The sequence below is a fragment of the Macrotis lagotis genome, chromosome 8 (assembly GCF_037893015.1).
Source record: "Macrotis lagotis isolate mMagLag1 chromosome 8, bilby.v1.9.chrom.fasta, whole genome shotgun sequence".
NCBI classification, from domain to species: domain Eukaryota; kingdom Metazoa; phylum Chordata; class Mammalia; order Peramelemorphia; family Peramelidae; genus Macrotis; species Macrotis lagotis.
Window position 1 is genome coordinate 37,818,098 of NC_133665.1, and position 16,503 is coordinate 37,834,600.

The 16,503-nt window shown below is 36.1% G+C and overlaps 1 protein-coding gene across 3 annotated transcripts in view; it reads right to left on the reverse strand.

The window, feature by feature from the left end:
- Nucleotides 1-618: 618 nt before the first annotated feature.
- The window catches only part of CEP78 (centrosomal protein 78), a 42,421-nt gene continuing 26,536 nt past the window's right edge, over nt 619-16,503 (reverse strand). For 2 of the 3 annotated variants that reach the window (XM_074196700.1, XM_074196697.1), the window contains 4 exons: nt 8,147-8,224; nt 7,097-7,263; nt 6,488-6,656; nt 619-2,483 (listed from right to left, as the gene is read on the reverse strand). In XM_074196700.1, the coding sequence (XP_074052801.1) occupies nt 1,929-2,483; nt 6,488-6,656; nt 7,097-7,263; nt 8,147-8,224 (969 nt within the window). In that variant the 3' untranslated portion in view covers nt 619-1,928. The remainder of the gene's footprint in view (nt 2,484-6,487; nt 6,657-7,096; nt 7,264-8,146; nt 8,225-16,503) is intronic. The other variant, XM_074196699.1, reaches the window with a different exon arrangement.

Here is a 16,503-nt window from a genome sequence, read left to right on the forward strand (position 1 = left end):
TATCATTATTAGGGCAATTAGCATGAACATAGAGAGCACTGGTGTGAGTTGATTGTAATGGATGTTACCTAAAAATATAAAATTAAGGTATACACTGGGAGAAAGAGGAAGGGAGAGATAAAATGGGGTAAATTATCTCACATTAAAGAGGAGCAAAAGAGCTTTTACAATGGAGATTAAAATAGATGGAGGAAAGGGGAATGTGAGACAGTGCTTCAAACTTACTTTCTTCTGAAATGACTCAAAGAAAGTCTAACATACACACTCAGCTCAGCATATAAATCTTATCTAACCCTACAGGGAAGTAGGGAGTGAGGGTGATAAGTAGGGGGAAGAACAATAGAAGGGAGGAAGGATGATCAATAGTGGTCAGAAGCAAAATACTTTTGAGAAGACAGAATGAAAGGAGAAGAATAAACAGGAGGAAAATATATTAAATTTTAAAAGAATTTCAAAAATAAAACCAAATTGGTCAAGATTAGAAGGAAAGCAGAAAACTGGGGAAAATGTGTACTCAAAGTTTCTATCAAGCTTTTTTTACTCATATAGAGAATGGAGTCAAATTTATAAAAATACAAATTTATAAATATTAATAAATGATCAAAGGATATGAAATTTTCAAAGAAATCAAATTTATCCATAGTCAATTTAAAAAAGTCCAAATCATTATTGATTAGAGAAATGCAAACTAAAAACAGCTCCAAGATAACCACCTCCTACCCATCAGATTGCTGAAAATGACAGAAAAGGAAAACGACAAATGTTGGAAGCAATGTAGGAAAAATGGAACACTAATATTGCTCTTGAGAGCAATTTAGAAGTGTGCCCAAAATACTATAAAACTGTGCATATCTTTATACCAGTACCCTTTAACCAGCAATAGTACTGCCAGCTCTGCATCCCGGAGATCTAAGAAAAAAAAAAAAAAAGAAAAGGAAAGGAAAGGAAAAGGACCCACTGCCTTGTGTTGTTTTAGTAACGTACAACTGGTTGGGATTGGGTTTTCTAGACAAAGATGCTGAAGTTGTTGGCCATTTTCTTCTCCAGTTCATAGTATTAAATAGCAAATAGTATTAAATGTCTTGCCTAGGATTACCACAGCCAGTAAACATCTGAGGCTGAATTTGGATAAGAGTCTTCCTAACTCAAGTCCTATCTATTCACAGGACTACCTAGCTGAGAGCAGAAATATTTCCAACAGCTCTTTTTGTGATGGCAAAGAATTGGAAATTGAGGGTATGCACAGTAACTGAGGAATAGCTGAACAAATTGTGATATACGATTGTGATGAACTATCACCTGAAAAGTATTAAATGAGCTGAAGCAAAATGAAATGACAGAACCACAACACTGACCAATACTATACAATGATCAACTGTGAATAACTTAGGTACTCTCAGGAATACAATGATCTAAAATAATTCTTAAGGACTGAAGATGAAAAATTCTATTCACTTCTAGAGAAAGAAATGATGGAGTCTGCAGATCAAAGCATACTTTTTTTTACTTTATTTTTTTGGGGTGGATGACTGTTTTCTTTCACAACATGACTTAATAATGTAAATATATTTTGCAAGACTGCACATACATAGCCTATATAAAATTGCTTGCCTTCTTAGGGAGGGATCAAGAGAAAGAATTTGAAACTCAAAATTTAAAAAACAAATATTGAAAATTTTTACATGCAAAAGAAAAAAATTTTTTTAAAAGATTCATGAAAGTTCAGAAAATCAAAGATCCTTTAGGGATTTGTGTTTCTGTAACAAAATCCTGTTCAAATGTTTATATTATGAGAAAGATATGCACACCAAACATTTCATCATTACAGTACAAGTATAGTAAAGTTTCTCAAATGGTTTCCAGGTCCATGCTTCCAAGTTTATTGAAGTTTTTAAGGCAAGACATAATTTCAAATATCCAGACCTGAGTCATACGCTTGATAGAGAATGTATACTTTCTGAAATTTCAAGATCAGATATTACTGTTTCACTTTTGGAATGTTCTGTTTTGTGTTTACTTTTTTCTATCTTGGACATTACTGTCACATCTCCTGTCTCTTTCCGAGAAAGACTGTATTTTTTTGAAGTTGAATGTTTTACTCTTTCGTGAGCCAAAGGGGTATGCTCCCTATGGCCTTTGCTTTTCTGGCTTATCAGGCTCTCAGAGGAGGAACGAGAACTTTCAGATTGTTTATTTGAAGAGTGTTTTGAGGAATGTTCACTCATTCTGGCACTTTTCTCTGAATAAGTTCTATTTCTGGAAGACTCCTCTTCTTTTCTTTGTTCTTGAGTTTCAACAATCATATTTGCTAAAAATGATAATGATGATGCAGGCACAAATTCTTTAGAAGAAACCTGTTGATGATCAGTGCTCTTGATTTCCTGGACTTCTTTGGAAGAAGATAAAGCCTCCTGAATGGAAACTGGAAACTGAAATGCATCAAGAGACAAAAATGTTCTAACATTGCTGGTAACTTTCTGAAACTGAAAATATAATTCAAATTAATAATAGTATGAAATTTCTATTGGCTACTGTGATTTTACTAATGAACATAAAAGGTATTTAAAATTCAATTGCTGTTTACCCACAAAGTTCTGGGGGTTCATTTCTCCTATGGTCGTCTTGCTCTTGAGAAGCTTCAACAAATACTCAGCTATGTCTAAGGCCATTTCCTATTGCCCACCAAAATCTCACTTATAAGCAAATAAGCTATCATGTTCCAAAAAATTTTACAGGGTATGCTTCTGAAGGGTGAAGGTTTAAGTTGAGATCTTTCCTTTCAGTCATCATGGTCCAAGGAGGAGGAACTACCCAAGCACACTGAACTAAAGTATGATTAATCAAAGCATGTTCTAGGGCAGGGTGGGCTGGGCAACATTCTTGGTTAATATATTTTGGGGTCCACACCTGGGGTCTTGGCCTATCCCTGGGCGTTTACCACAAGACACCTGTAGAAAGTGATTGTACACAGGATCTGAGGGTGTTTTGGCTAAAACTCGCAGATGATTGAGCTCAGTCGAGAGCCCACTGATCACTGAGTTCAGTCTTGTAAAACCTTGGACCTGGGCCACTTCTGTGGAAGCACTATAAAGGTCTCACTTGGCAAAGTAGGCTTTAGAAGTCACCCCCTTTGGAGAGGATGCTCTGCCAAGGGGACTTTCTCAATTGAGACCCTGGAGGCCATGTTGTGACTCAACTTCCCTAGACAGTCAGATTTCCAGGTGTTGGCATCTCCCAGTTGGTTAACTTTTTTCTTCTTTATCCCTTACCTTTCCTTTCTGTGATGTCATTTTTATCTATGTTGATATTTTTCTTCATATATGCTTTATTAATCATTAAATTCTCATTTAAAGACTTAAGGGAGGGAGCATGTCATTGTGGGAAAGATTCAAGCTGACCAAATTAAAGCTGGCACAGCACATAGCCCTTTCTGTTAGTTTCAAGAAAGGGTCTGCAACAGGGAAAGAAGAGAAAGCAGAAGCCAGGGAATAAAGTCCTAGTGGGTCACCTCCAAGGAGATGGCTATTTTCCTATACTGAACAAAACTAAGTTAGTGATGCTCATTTACAAACACTACCTGGGTTCTCATATTAATCTGGATAACTAAAAATTAATTCTCAACCTTTTCCTGTAGGAATACATATTTATACATTTATTTACTTTTATGAGAACTATAAAAAATGCCTTTCTAAGTCACAATCATTCATTTACATACTTAATTTCTATTATTGCACTTTTTATTCTGATTTCTTATTTTTTGCCTTCCTGCAAAATAGTTTATTTATACCAGCAGATGGTAAATAGTCATAAAGCTCTCAGGGTTTGTTTTATAATTTTACTTTCCTATCTTGTCAAATCTAAAAGGCACCTATCTACTAATCACTGATCTGGAAAGAATCTTAAGAGGTCATGTGGCCTAGATCTTACTTCAAAGCATGTGAAAGTCTCAATCATCCTAGATAAAGTCCAGGTATATTCCATCTTCAAAAACTTCTATAGACATAGGATCAATTGGTAACCAAATCAATGCTTACTAACCTTTTGTTTTAGATCAAACTAAACTATTAACACTTTTTTTCTCTTTATAAAGAATTGAATTATTTTGTATCTTCCTCACATTAAAACTCTTAAACCATTAGTACAGTAGAAAGAACACTGACTTAGGCATTGTTATCTGATTCTAGTTCAAGTTATATTAACTGCTATGTAACTTTAGATTGGCAGCTAAGTGGCATGGTAGGTAAGAAAGCTGGGCCTAGAATTAGGAAGACTTAGCTTGCTTAGTTCAAATCTGACCTCTGACACCTACTACCTATGTTACTAGGCAGATCACTGAACCCTGGGTGCCTTAGTTTCCTCATTTGTAAAATTGAGTTGGAGAAAAAAATTAGTAAAAAAAAAAACCCAAACAGTTACTCCAGTATCTTTGCCAAGAAAACCTCCATAGGGTTCACATCAAGAGAAGAAAATGATTGAAATGTTGGGAAAGTCATAATCTTTCTTAGATCTCTGTTTCAGAATGTATGACCCCTTTCAGTCTGAACCTCATTTTGACCATCTACACCTTATTACAATTGTAATAAATAAGAAAAACAATATATAAAAGCAGCCTGTAAATAAAAATTATCATATTAAATTTCATGTATTCTAGCTCTTAAGAAAATCTAGGCTTCGTGCCTGGAGGAATTTGCATGAGTTGATGCTGAGTGAGATGAGCAGAACCAGAAAAAACACTGTATACCCTAACAACAACATGGGGATGATGCTTAATCTTGAAGGACTCGTTCATTCCATCAGTGCAACAATCAGGAACAATTTTGGGCTGTCTGCAAAGGAAAGTGCGATCTGTATCCAGATAAAGAGCCATGGAGTTTGAACACAGTTCAAGGACTATTCCCTTTAATTTAGAAAAAAAAAACAGATATCTTATTGTCTGATCTTGTTATCTCTTAAGACTTTTTGTCTCTTCTTTAAGGATATGATTTCTCTCTCATCACACTCAATTTGGATCAATGTTTACCATGGAAACAATGTAAAAACTGACAAACTGCCTTCTTTGGGGGTGGGGGGAGGGAAGTGAGATTAGGGGAAAAATTGTAAAACTCAAAATAAATAAAATCTTTATAATTAAAAAAAAAAGAATCTAGGCTTCACCATCATCCTCCACTACCTACATCCATTAAGTTGCTAAGTTTTTCTACCTTGCTTATTTCTACTTTTGTGATGTCTCTCTCATATACCACCTTCTCTTTTCTAACACAGCTGACACCCTCATTCCCCCCCACTTGGACTACTGCAACAGTCTGCTGGCAGATCTCCCTGCCTCAAGACTATTCCAGTTATATTCATCCTCCACATCAGTTATCAAAATGATCTTACTAAACTGCAAATGTGCAGATGTCACTCCCTATTTAATTAACTCCAGTAGCTCCCTGTTGTCTCCAGGATCAAATATAAAATCCTGTCTTTAGCTTTGAAAGCCCTTCATAACCTGGTTCCTTCTCATTGTACTAGTCTTCTCCCCACTCTGCATGCCATGAGACTTGGTGACTGGTTTTCTCACTATTCCTTGCATAACACTCCATCTTTCAACTCTGAGGCATTCCCACTGGCTGTGCCCTGCTCCTGTAATTCTCTCCTTTCTCATTTTTACCTTCTTCCTAGTTTGACTGACTTCATTCAAGTCTCAGCTAAACTCTAATATTATGTACAAAACCCTTTCCCAGTCCTCTATATTAATATTAGCACCTTCCCTCAGATCTCTCCCATTTTTTCTGTATCTTATTTGTACAAAGTTGCTTCTATATTGTCTCCACTAAACTGTAAACTCCTTCAGAGTTTTTTTTTTTTTGGCCTTTCTTTGCATCCCCAGAACTTAGTCCAGTGTTTGGTACACAGTTGGCACCTAAAAACGTTTGCTGATTTCTTGACTGCGTACTAGCCAATAGTAACATATTAATTTAGTCTGATTATATAAATAAAAATTATTATATTATTATTGTCATTTAGTCACTTTTAGGATTTTCCTAGCAGAGATATTGGAGTAGTTTGCTATTTCCTTCTCAGGCTCATTTTATAGATGAAGAAATTATGGCAAACAAGTTTAAGTGACTCGTCTAGGGTCACATAGCTAGTGTCTGAGGATGGATTTGAACTCAGGAATATGAGTCTTCCTGACTCCTAGACCAGCACTGCCATCTAGCTTTCCAATTATATTGCAGTCCAATACATATTAAATTAAAAAAAAATGGAGAAATGAATAATGCAATTTTAAAATTTCATGCTCATAATATACTAAGATAAAATGAACACTAAGGCAGCATTTGCAAAGTTAAACCATGAACCTACTATTATTGAACAGCTCTTCTCAGTAATGATGAAATCAAGAGATCCTTTAATTATATTAAGATGGCTGAAAACAAAATGAAATAGAGAGAAAAGGCACAATGCAAGGTGATGTGCCTGCTCCTGGTATACCTTGGCTTACCTGGATACTCTGCATATGTCCTGGGGTATTCTGATTAGTTTCTGACCTTCCTTCAAGTTCCTTCCTTTCTTCTACAAGTGAACCATTACTTGTAGAATTCATCTGGGGATGATCTAGGAAATCAAAATCCGACTGATTTATACCAGCTACTGTGGCGAGTTGCCCAAGTCTAGAAGAGAGATTGAATGAGGAGAAAAATCAAAGGTTATTATAAATGCATATAATATGTCCCACATCAGAGCAAAGAAACTGTCTAAAATGTGGTCTCATATTTGCCTAATATAGGCCTTTTTCTACCTAATTCACCTTCTTATGCTCTCTTAAGTTGTGCACATTTTGAGAATGATCTTCTAATGAACTATTATTGAAGGGTTATCTTTGCATGAATGTACTTTCTACCTACCTAACCCTTTAGAAATATAAATTCACTATTGAGTTTTCATTTTTTAGTATAATCCATTATGCAATTTGATAGAGTTTTATACATTATCAGTAGAGAAAATAATTAATTATAAGTGCCATTAGTTGAAAGCTGAATCTTCTTTGGGCAAATGTTAAAAATTTCGAAAGTTAAAGCTAAGTCAAGGGAAGAAACAGCATGTAACCTACCCAGCATCTTTAAGGAGATCCAAAAAAGCATGGAACTTCTGGAAAGATGTCTCAATACTGCCCAAAACTCCATCATCTTCCAAAATCATGGTTGCCAGTGACTGTGCATGAAGAGCTTCAGATAGAGAGAAATTCATATTTCGCAACTGGGAATTTTCAAGTTCCAGCTAGAAAAGAATATTAATTATCATTCATTGAAAACAATGAAGTTTAAATGAAAAAAAAAGGAATTAGAAACTTATAGTTGTATCCTATCAAGAAACACTTGAGATCAGATGCTATTTCCCATAATCTTGAAGTAATAGCATAAAATATTTTAATTCATTTTTTATTTATTAAATCTTCCTTCTTAACAAAAAGAAGACTACATCTCTCTCAAAGTAATAGGGGAGTTCCCAGTAAAACCACTTCTACCAACAGTTATCAAAAACTTGCCAACTGTCAGAAGTCTGAATATGTCAGAAGTGAACTTGGAAGTCTCATCTTCCTGACTCTGGGGCCAACTCCCATACTGTCTCTTCTAAGTGACTACACAGAAAACTTGTGATTCCATAAGTCTAAATGATTATATTATCACCAAAAAACATAAAAATAATTGATCCAATTCATACCAGGTTACCAGAAATGCTTACTTTACCATTTCGGCTTCACCCATGTTTTCCCACCAGATTGTTGCGTACATTCTTTCATCTATGCCTTTGCTCATGTTACCCTTTCTGCCTTGCCTCTGTAGACTAACAGAATATGTGCACGAATTCAACCTTATTGCCTTTTTTTTAGTTGTTGTGTTTTTTTTTTGGCAAGGCAATGGGGTTAAGTGGCTTGCCCAAGGTCACACAGCTAGGCAATTATTAGGTGTCTGAGGCTGGATTTGAACTCAGGTCCTCCTGACTCCAGGTCTAGTGCTCTATTCACTGTGCCACCTAGCTGCCCAATTCAACTTTATTGTTAATAGAGACCAATTTTCAAATGTACTTTCTAACTTCATTCTAAAGCCTAAATATTTCAATTCAAACATAAATCACAAAACCCAAATTATTTTAATTTTACCTCAGTTACTCGTTTGTCAGCCTTGATTCTCATAATCCTTTCTACCTTCAATTGCTCTATGCACTCTTCCAATCTCTCCTGTGGAAAAACCAGCAAAATTGTTATTATACTTTAGAAAGACCTTAAAAAAGGGGTGGGGGGGGATGAAGGTCTTAGTCATATCTGGGTCTCAACTTCTTCATTCAGAAAATGAGAAGGTTTGACAGAGTATCTTTAAGGCTTAAATCAGCTTTAAAAATTAAATTTTAGGGGCAGTTAGGTGGCACAGTGAATAGAGCACCGGCCTTGGAGTCAGGAGTACCTGGGTTCAAATCCAACTTCAGACACTTAATAATTAACTAGCCGTGTGGCCTTGGGCAAGCCACTTAACCCCATTGCCTTGAAAAAAATCTAAAAAAAAAATTAAATTTTAAAGTGAAAAGTACCTTACAGGTCATCTAGTTCAATCTGCTAATTTAAAAACAAACTAATTCATGTTCAGAGAAATTAATTTTTTAGGCAGATTACATATCTAAGTAGCTGCAAATTTGATACCACTCTCATAACTAAGACATCTCCAAGTGATACTAATTCTAATTGTGTCTCTTTGTTTAAAAAATGAGAAATCCAAGACTTTTAGAAAGCATCAAGCATCCCATGGAGGACTGAATTATACACAGCAAAGTATACTAAGATAGCAAAATTATACTAAGAGTTTCAATAAGAATGGGGCAACTGACAACATCACAAGTGTTCAGAGTGCTAGGTTTGGTGTCAGGAAGACCCGAGTTCAAATTTGACCTCAGATACTTAATAGTTATGTGATCCTGGGCAAATCACTTAACTTCTCTTTGCCTCAGTTTCTCAACTGTAAAATGAGGATAGTAATAGCACCAACCTTCTAGAGGATTAAATAAGATAATGATTATAAAGTGCTTATTTCCTGAGTTTCCATCTAAAATAAAAAGGATTTTCAGGTAAAATATCATGTAATTTAAGAAAAAATATAAGGTTTTCTATTTTGTCTATAATTCATTTTCATTCATAGGCAAATATCTGAGATTCCAATGACAATGGAACCTAATCAGTAAACATCTATTAAGTAGTTACTATTTTCGATATCCTATGCTAAGCAATGGAATACCATAAAGGAGGCAAAAGACAGTTCCTGACCTCAAGCTTTCACTAAAATGGGAGAGAAAATATGCAAACAAATATATACAAAGCAATCTATATATAGGACAAATAGAGAGGTCTTAAAATTAAGAGGGGGGGTAAAGGAGACAGCTTCCTGTAGAAGATAAGATTTTAACTGACTTTTTTTTTTGGGGGGGTTGCAAGGCAATAGAGTCAAGTGACTTGTTTGATTAATGAGTTTTGGTTTCAATTCACTCCTACAAAGTGACACGTTCACAACAAAAAAAACTAAAAAGAATATTTAATAAAATAATTATAAAACAAGCAGAAATAAATCAATTTTACAGCAAAAGTAATCAATAAGTCTTAATACAACAAAAAGAAGTGCAAAACCTACATAAACATACATATTAGGAGAAAACATCACTGATCCAGGGGAGTTTCAACATCTGAATCAACAGTGGCTGGGGTGTTCTAAAGTATACCCTTCAGAGTCCTGATCAGGAAGGTCCCAGAAAGAGTGTCCTCTCCATGAGTGAGACTCCTATTAGGCTATGGTCTAATTAGATCTTATATAATTTGAAGACAAAGAAGGCTTCTTGCCAATTTTTTGTGGAATAAAATCAAATTTTCCACATTGTCCAAGGAGGGAGTCACCCATCCCTGAACCCCAAGAATTATGGTATTTACATTCAGGAATGGCTAGTTCCTTAAGAGATAGGCAGGGTTAATCAAGTGTGGCCTTGAGAGCCTGGTCAGGACTACTCAAGGACATTCATCAGTTCTTTTAAATGCGCAAGCTGTTTTAAATATAGGCCTAAGATCAATCTTGCTTATCTCCTCTCTCCATCCATCGGGGTGAATGGGGGATCAGTAATTCTCTGTATACCAGAGGTAAACTGAGGCTCAGTAATTATCTGTGGCTAAACTATAAACTTACCATGAAAAATCTTATATCTTATGTATTAACCATACACTTGCCCAAGGTCACATAGCTAGGTTAACTGGTCCTTAAAAGAAGTCAGGGAGGTCAATTGTGGGAGAATAGGAGGGAAGAGTATTCCCAAAATGGTGACAAGTAAGACATAATGTGATGCCTTTCACTGTGTGTGTGTGTGTGTGTGTTTAAGTAAAATGTGATGATTGGAACTACATTTTAGGAAAATCCTTTTATTGGCTGAATGGGAAGAGATCTGAAGCAGGCTGACCCACCAAAAGGCTATTGCACTAAGCCAGGCGAGTAAAGCATGTGTCAGTGTCAGAAGAGAAGAGGCATATTCAATACATGCTACAATGAGGAAATCCATAGATCTTGGCAATAGAAAGGATATGGAGGTGAGAGATAGTGAGGAGATCAGAATGATTTCTAGGTGACTGGTGCAAATTAACTGGATTTAAAATAGGGAGTGGGGATGGCAGTCTCTAGTCCTACTTTCTCCTCTGAAGCCACCAGAGTTGAGTGGCTAGATATATATCAGGACAACTAGAGATAGTTTTGGATGCAATGGAGAAACTTTGACCTTTTAAAGCTAAGTCTTTCCCAGGTCAGTTTACCTGAGGTATCGCCCATTCAGTGATTAAGATTAGGGAAGGAGGCAGAGGAATAGATGAGTTGCTTCAGATATATTGAGTTAGGGGGCAGCTAGGTGGTATAGTAAATAGAGCACTGGACCTAGAGTCAAGAGGGCCTGAGTTCAAATCTGTTCCCAGACACTTAACAATTACATAGCTCTGTGACCTTGGGCAAGTCCCTTAACCCTATTGCCTTACAAAAAAGCAAAAACAAAAACAAAAACAAAAAAAAACCCAAAGGGACATATTGAGTTAGTCTCAGAGTTCAGAAAGGGCACTGGAGGTCAACAGACACTGGGTCCCTAGGAGCTTATCACCATGTCAAGTAGCATAAAAGGAGAAGAGAGAAATGTTAGAGAACTGGGAGGGACACATGTTTAGAGGTCATGTTCTGGAGGAAGATCCAAAAAAGGAGACAGCAAAAGGATAGTCTGATAAGTTAAGAGGAAAACTGGGAGAAAATATGTCCTGAAAACCTAGAACAAAAGAAACATCAAGGAATGAGTGATCAATGGCAGCAAAGGCAGTAGAGGAGTGAAGGACAGGACCAAGAGAAGGCCGCTAAAAACCACTGATAACCCTGGAGAGAGCAGAGTAATTATAAAGTCAACTTGTGAAGAAAGCAAGGGGAGGCAAAGCAGAGGCAACTAGTAGAAACAGCCTTTTTAAGAAATTTAGTTCCTACATCCAAAGGGCAACAAAAATGTGCATACCCTTTGATCCAGCAATACCACTACTAGGTATATACCCTGAAGAAATGATGAAAAAGGGTAAAAACATCACTTGGACAAAAATATTCATAGCAGCCCTGTTTGTGTGGCAAAGAATTGGAAATCAAGCAAATGTCCTTAAATTGGGGAATGGCTTAGCAAACTGTGGTATATGTATGTCATGGAACACTATTGTTCTATTAGAAACCAGGAGGGACGGGAATTCAGGGAAGCCTGGAAGGATTTGCATGAACTGATGCCGAGTGAGATGAGCAGAATCAGAAAAACAATGTACATCCTAACAGCAACATGGGGGTGATGATCAACCTTGATGGACTTAGTCCTTCCATCAGTGCAACAATCAGGGACAATTTGGGGCTGTCTGCGATGGAGAATACCATCTGTATCCAGAGAAAGAACCATGGAGTTTGAACAAAGTTCAAGGATTTTCATTTAGAAAACAAACAAACAAACAAACAAACAAACAGATATCTTATTGTCTGATCTTGTTATCTCTTATAACTTTTTGTTTCTTCCTTAAGGATGTGATTTCTCTCTCATCACATTCAATTTGGATCAAGGTACGACATGGAAACAAAGTAAAGACTGACAGATTGATTTCTGTGGGGGGGGGGGGGGGAGGGAAGTAAGATGGGGTAAAAATTGTAAAACTCAAAATAAATAAAATCTTTAATAAAAAAAAATTAGTTCCAAAAGGCTAGGTGGGGTAGAAGGATCAAATGAGGTTTTGGGGGGGGGGGTTTCCCCCAAAGACAGGGGAGGCAAGGGCAAATTTGTAGGTAATAGGAAATGAGCCAATAGGGAGAAAAGGGGATTGAAAATAAGACAAAGAGTGAGGATGACAGAGAGGATAATCTGTCAGGGGGAACAGGGATGAATAGGCAGAGAAGCCATTAGCCTTTGTAGTCACTATCAAGGGAGACACGGCTGAGGGAGAAAGTGGCAGAAGGTGTTGGAATGATAGGAGATGAGGAAGAGGGGAGAAGAATTCTTTATTGTTGTTTTTAATTACATATTTTTTTTAGAAACCATTGTCAGCTTTATATGACCTTAATATTCATTTATACAGGTGACATGAAAAAGGCTCCCAACAACAGGTCAGTGAGTTATTCCCTAGTTTCCAGAAGGCATGCTGTTACAAATAAGAGATAGAAACACTGTATTAAAGACCTAAAAATACAAACATTATATAAATAAATGTTCAAATTAACTGTTGGAATTTCATGCAGATAAATAAGATACAAATTACATTTCTTTGTCAAAGTATAAATTACAAATTGTTTAGGAATGATGATAGTGCTATTTTGGTGAAAGAAATTCAGTTGTACTTTTCAACAATTTTCTAAATTCTTTTATAATTTCTTATTCAGGGGCAGCTAGGTGGCGCAGTGGATAAAGCACTGGCCCTTGGAGTCAGGAGCACCTGGGTTCAAATCCAGTCTCAGACGCTTAATAATTACCTAGTTGTGTGGCCTTGGGCAAGCCACTTAACCTCACTGCCTTGCAAAAAAAAAAACCCTAAAAAAAATAAAATAATTTCTTATTCAGTTATTTTAAAAATTCAAGACTCTAGTCCCTTATTTTTAAATCCCCTGATAGAGTATGTATGAGCCTTCCTAGCAACACGCACACCTTTCACTTCACCCCAAACCCTCAATCCCATCTAGTCTCTGGGGATGAAATGTAACTCTCTCTGGAAAGTTCAACTAATATTTCAAATGCACTTTACCATATTTAAAAAAGGTTAGTTAAACCAACGTGATGGAAGGGAAGGAGAAGAAGGGAAAGGTACCATATAAACCCCCAAGATTAAGAGTTAAAAGATCCCAATTCAAATTTTTCTGACTCACTACTAGTATGATCTTACTTATTTAACCTCTCTGGGTCTCAATTTCTTCATCTGTATAATGCAAAGGTTAAATGAAAGGACCTCTGAGGTTACTTCTAGCTCTAAATCTCTGATCCTATGCTGCTCTACTTCATGAAAGATCTCTCCTCTGCTTCAGTCCAGTCAGTCTGTAAAGGAGGGAACTAGCACCTAAGGAGAGGGCTGAATGGCCTCTTAGATACCTGGGGAAAGGCTGATCAAATATAATGCAATATTGTTGTTCTTAAGAAATGATGAAAGAAAAAATTTCAGAGAATCCTGGCTGGTATCAACAGATAGTGAAAAAAACAGAAACAGGAAGATAATTTATTCAAAATCATGACTCCAACTCACCTCTTGACAGAAAAGTAATGAACACATTATCTTTTGAGACATAACTACAGATTCAGTTTGTTTGACTTTGCTTATTTGTTACAAGTTTTTCTCTTCTTTTTTTCTCTGTTAACTGAGTGGGGAAGATTATGGGAAAGGAAAATAGTAATACCAAAAAGAAGGCACTCTTACCACTTTTAAAAATGCATATACAAGAAGAAAAAAGAAGAGAATTCAGAAGAAAGCACAGACAAGTAGGAGAGTTTTGATAGAATTTATTATATATTATTAAAATAAAAAATAAGTTGGATATATAGACATTTATAATTCATAATTTTGCATTCTACTTTGTACATAGAACTTCTGCAGGGGGAAAGTATTTTAAGTTCAGAATATTTAAAAAATTCTCGCCCCCACTAGATGCTGCAATCACCCACAATTTACTGCTCTCTCTCCACACTATTCAAATTCTATGCTCAGGTCCCTGACCACTGAAGGAAAGACTAGTTTAGGTTACACTCTTATCTTCTTCCCCTCAAAATAGAATTTTTTTTTAACACATCATATTTTACAGACATAAATCTCAGGGTCAGGGTGTGTCCTGACTCTCCAGAGCCTTCCCAATCTCCTGGGCCTCCCTAAGTGTGACTTTGTCTGTGGAACTACCATGCTTCAGAAAAAAGGCCAGTCTTACCTCTCAAGCCACTTCTTACACTGCCTCATCAGATGTATCTTTCCTCCCTATATCACTTTTAGCCTCATTATGGAAAAAAATCTGCCTCGGGTCATGAATAAAGTTTGTAAATCTCCTCCCCTTTTTACTTATATAGTCCCAGAACAATGACAGAGTTTGGTCCAGAGTTAAGTGCTTTATATTTTATTTTATTTCTTTGGAGAATTGGACCTTATTCATATTGGGCATGGGAAAAATAATACCCAGGAATGATGGGTGAGAACAAAAAGCAAAAGAAGGCAAAAGAACCTTATTTCTTCATTCCTATCTCAGTCAATCTCCTCTTTCTGATTGAATGGCTCCTTCCAAAACCTCCATCTGTGTCTAGGCTGCCATCTATTTCCCACTGGGCTGCACTCAAGTTCCCCTGTATCAGGTACTTTCCCCTGCATTTCAACTGCCTTTTACACTAGCAGCAGAGGGGGAGCCAAGTATTCTTCACATCAACTAACAGACTAATTATTCAAGCTGACTGGAGCTCAAAATATATAAATTAGATCTAAGTAACAGACTAAATATAAAGAAGTTTAATAGAAAGTTAGTTTGGGAGGGAGAGAGCACTAGCAGCAGGGGGAAGCTAGGTAATCTTCATGTAGAAGATGGTGCCTGTATTGTATATTATAAAGGAAGAAAGAGTCTCAATGAAATTGAATTAAGAAGGCAGCAAACCTTTCAAACACAGGAATAGCCAGTGTAGAGAGATGGCAAGGAAATGGGGTGAAGGGTGGGGACTAAGGTCATGGGTAAATGAAAAATAGAAAGATAAGGTTGGTCAGGTCACAGAAGTGACTGTAGCTAATTTTTCCTTTTATTTCTCCCTGGATCTATGTATAGGTCAGAATTTCATTCTCTGGAGCATTGCATTCTTTTTAAGTTGATTTTCCCTGCAAAATTCTAAGTCATCGAATTCTATTTTTACTTTTAACCCACTAAAACCCAACTCTTGAAGTCTAGAGTACAGGTGAGAGTATCATCAGGATTCTTTTCTTTATATTCTGTGTTATCTATATTGCATTTGTTCTGCTTGACCATAGAGGAGGGAACTTAAAGTAATAGGAACAATTTGCAAAGAAGCAAATTTATAACAACATTCTACAACAAGTACAATAGGGAGCTCCTACAAATATCAAGTTTCTGGTTACCCAAGATTTACAAAGAATAAAGGCTGACCACTTGCTGGTGATATAGCAAATGGGATTTTTGTTCAGATATAGCTTCTACTAGTAGTCTTCAAGATCCCTTCCAACTCTGAAAATCTGTGATTGTGATCAGTAATATATGTGCTTTGTAATATTTTTTTAATGAGGATGATGAATCTGCATGGATTTTTTTTTACACTATTTCACCTTTGAGAATAATAAGATACTTGAGGGGGAAGGCAGGTACAGGGGGGTAAGGGTGTACAGATTGTGGTTGTAGGCCACAACAATTACTTAACTGATGATCTTTGCCATTATTAGAAAAGTATATGGACCAACAGACCCTAATTAATCATGTAAAATAATTTGGAAAACACTGCTAAATTGTGACCCTTGAAAAGAGAGAACTACCTCTAACTTAGAAAAACGATCATACTATTAAATGTAGTTATCTGCTATAGATTACTCAATTATACAAAGATTGCAAAGTCTTATCTGTCATTATTCATGACAAAGACTAGGTCTACACAGAAATGAACACTTGGATAAAAAAGTAGAAGTCAGTTAATTTTACATCTTTTTCTCTAATAATGCTAAAATCTGGACATTTAATATGCACTGCATTATGTGGATAGTCTGAGACCTGAGGAAAGTATCTATGTTTATGTATATTAAATATTTTAAAAGGTTTTGAAAATTTTTCTAGCTTTTATTTTAATAATTTCATTGCTTTGAAAAATACTTCATAAATACATATCAGAATGAGTTAGATTATCTTATATTTCAGTATAACATCAAAGATACTGGGTATGGTTTGACCAAAATTTCCTTTAATTATTATCATTTTATCTGGTTGCATAAAATAC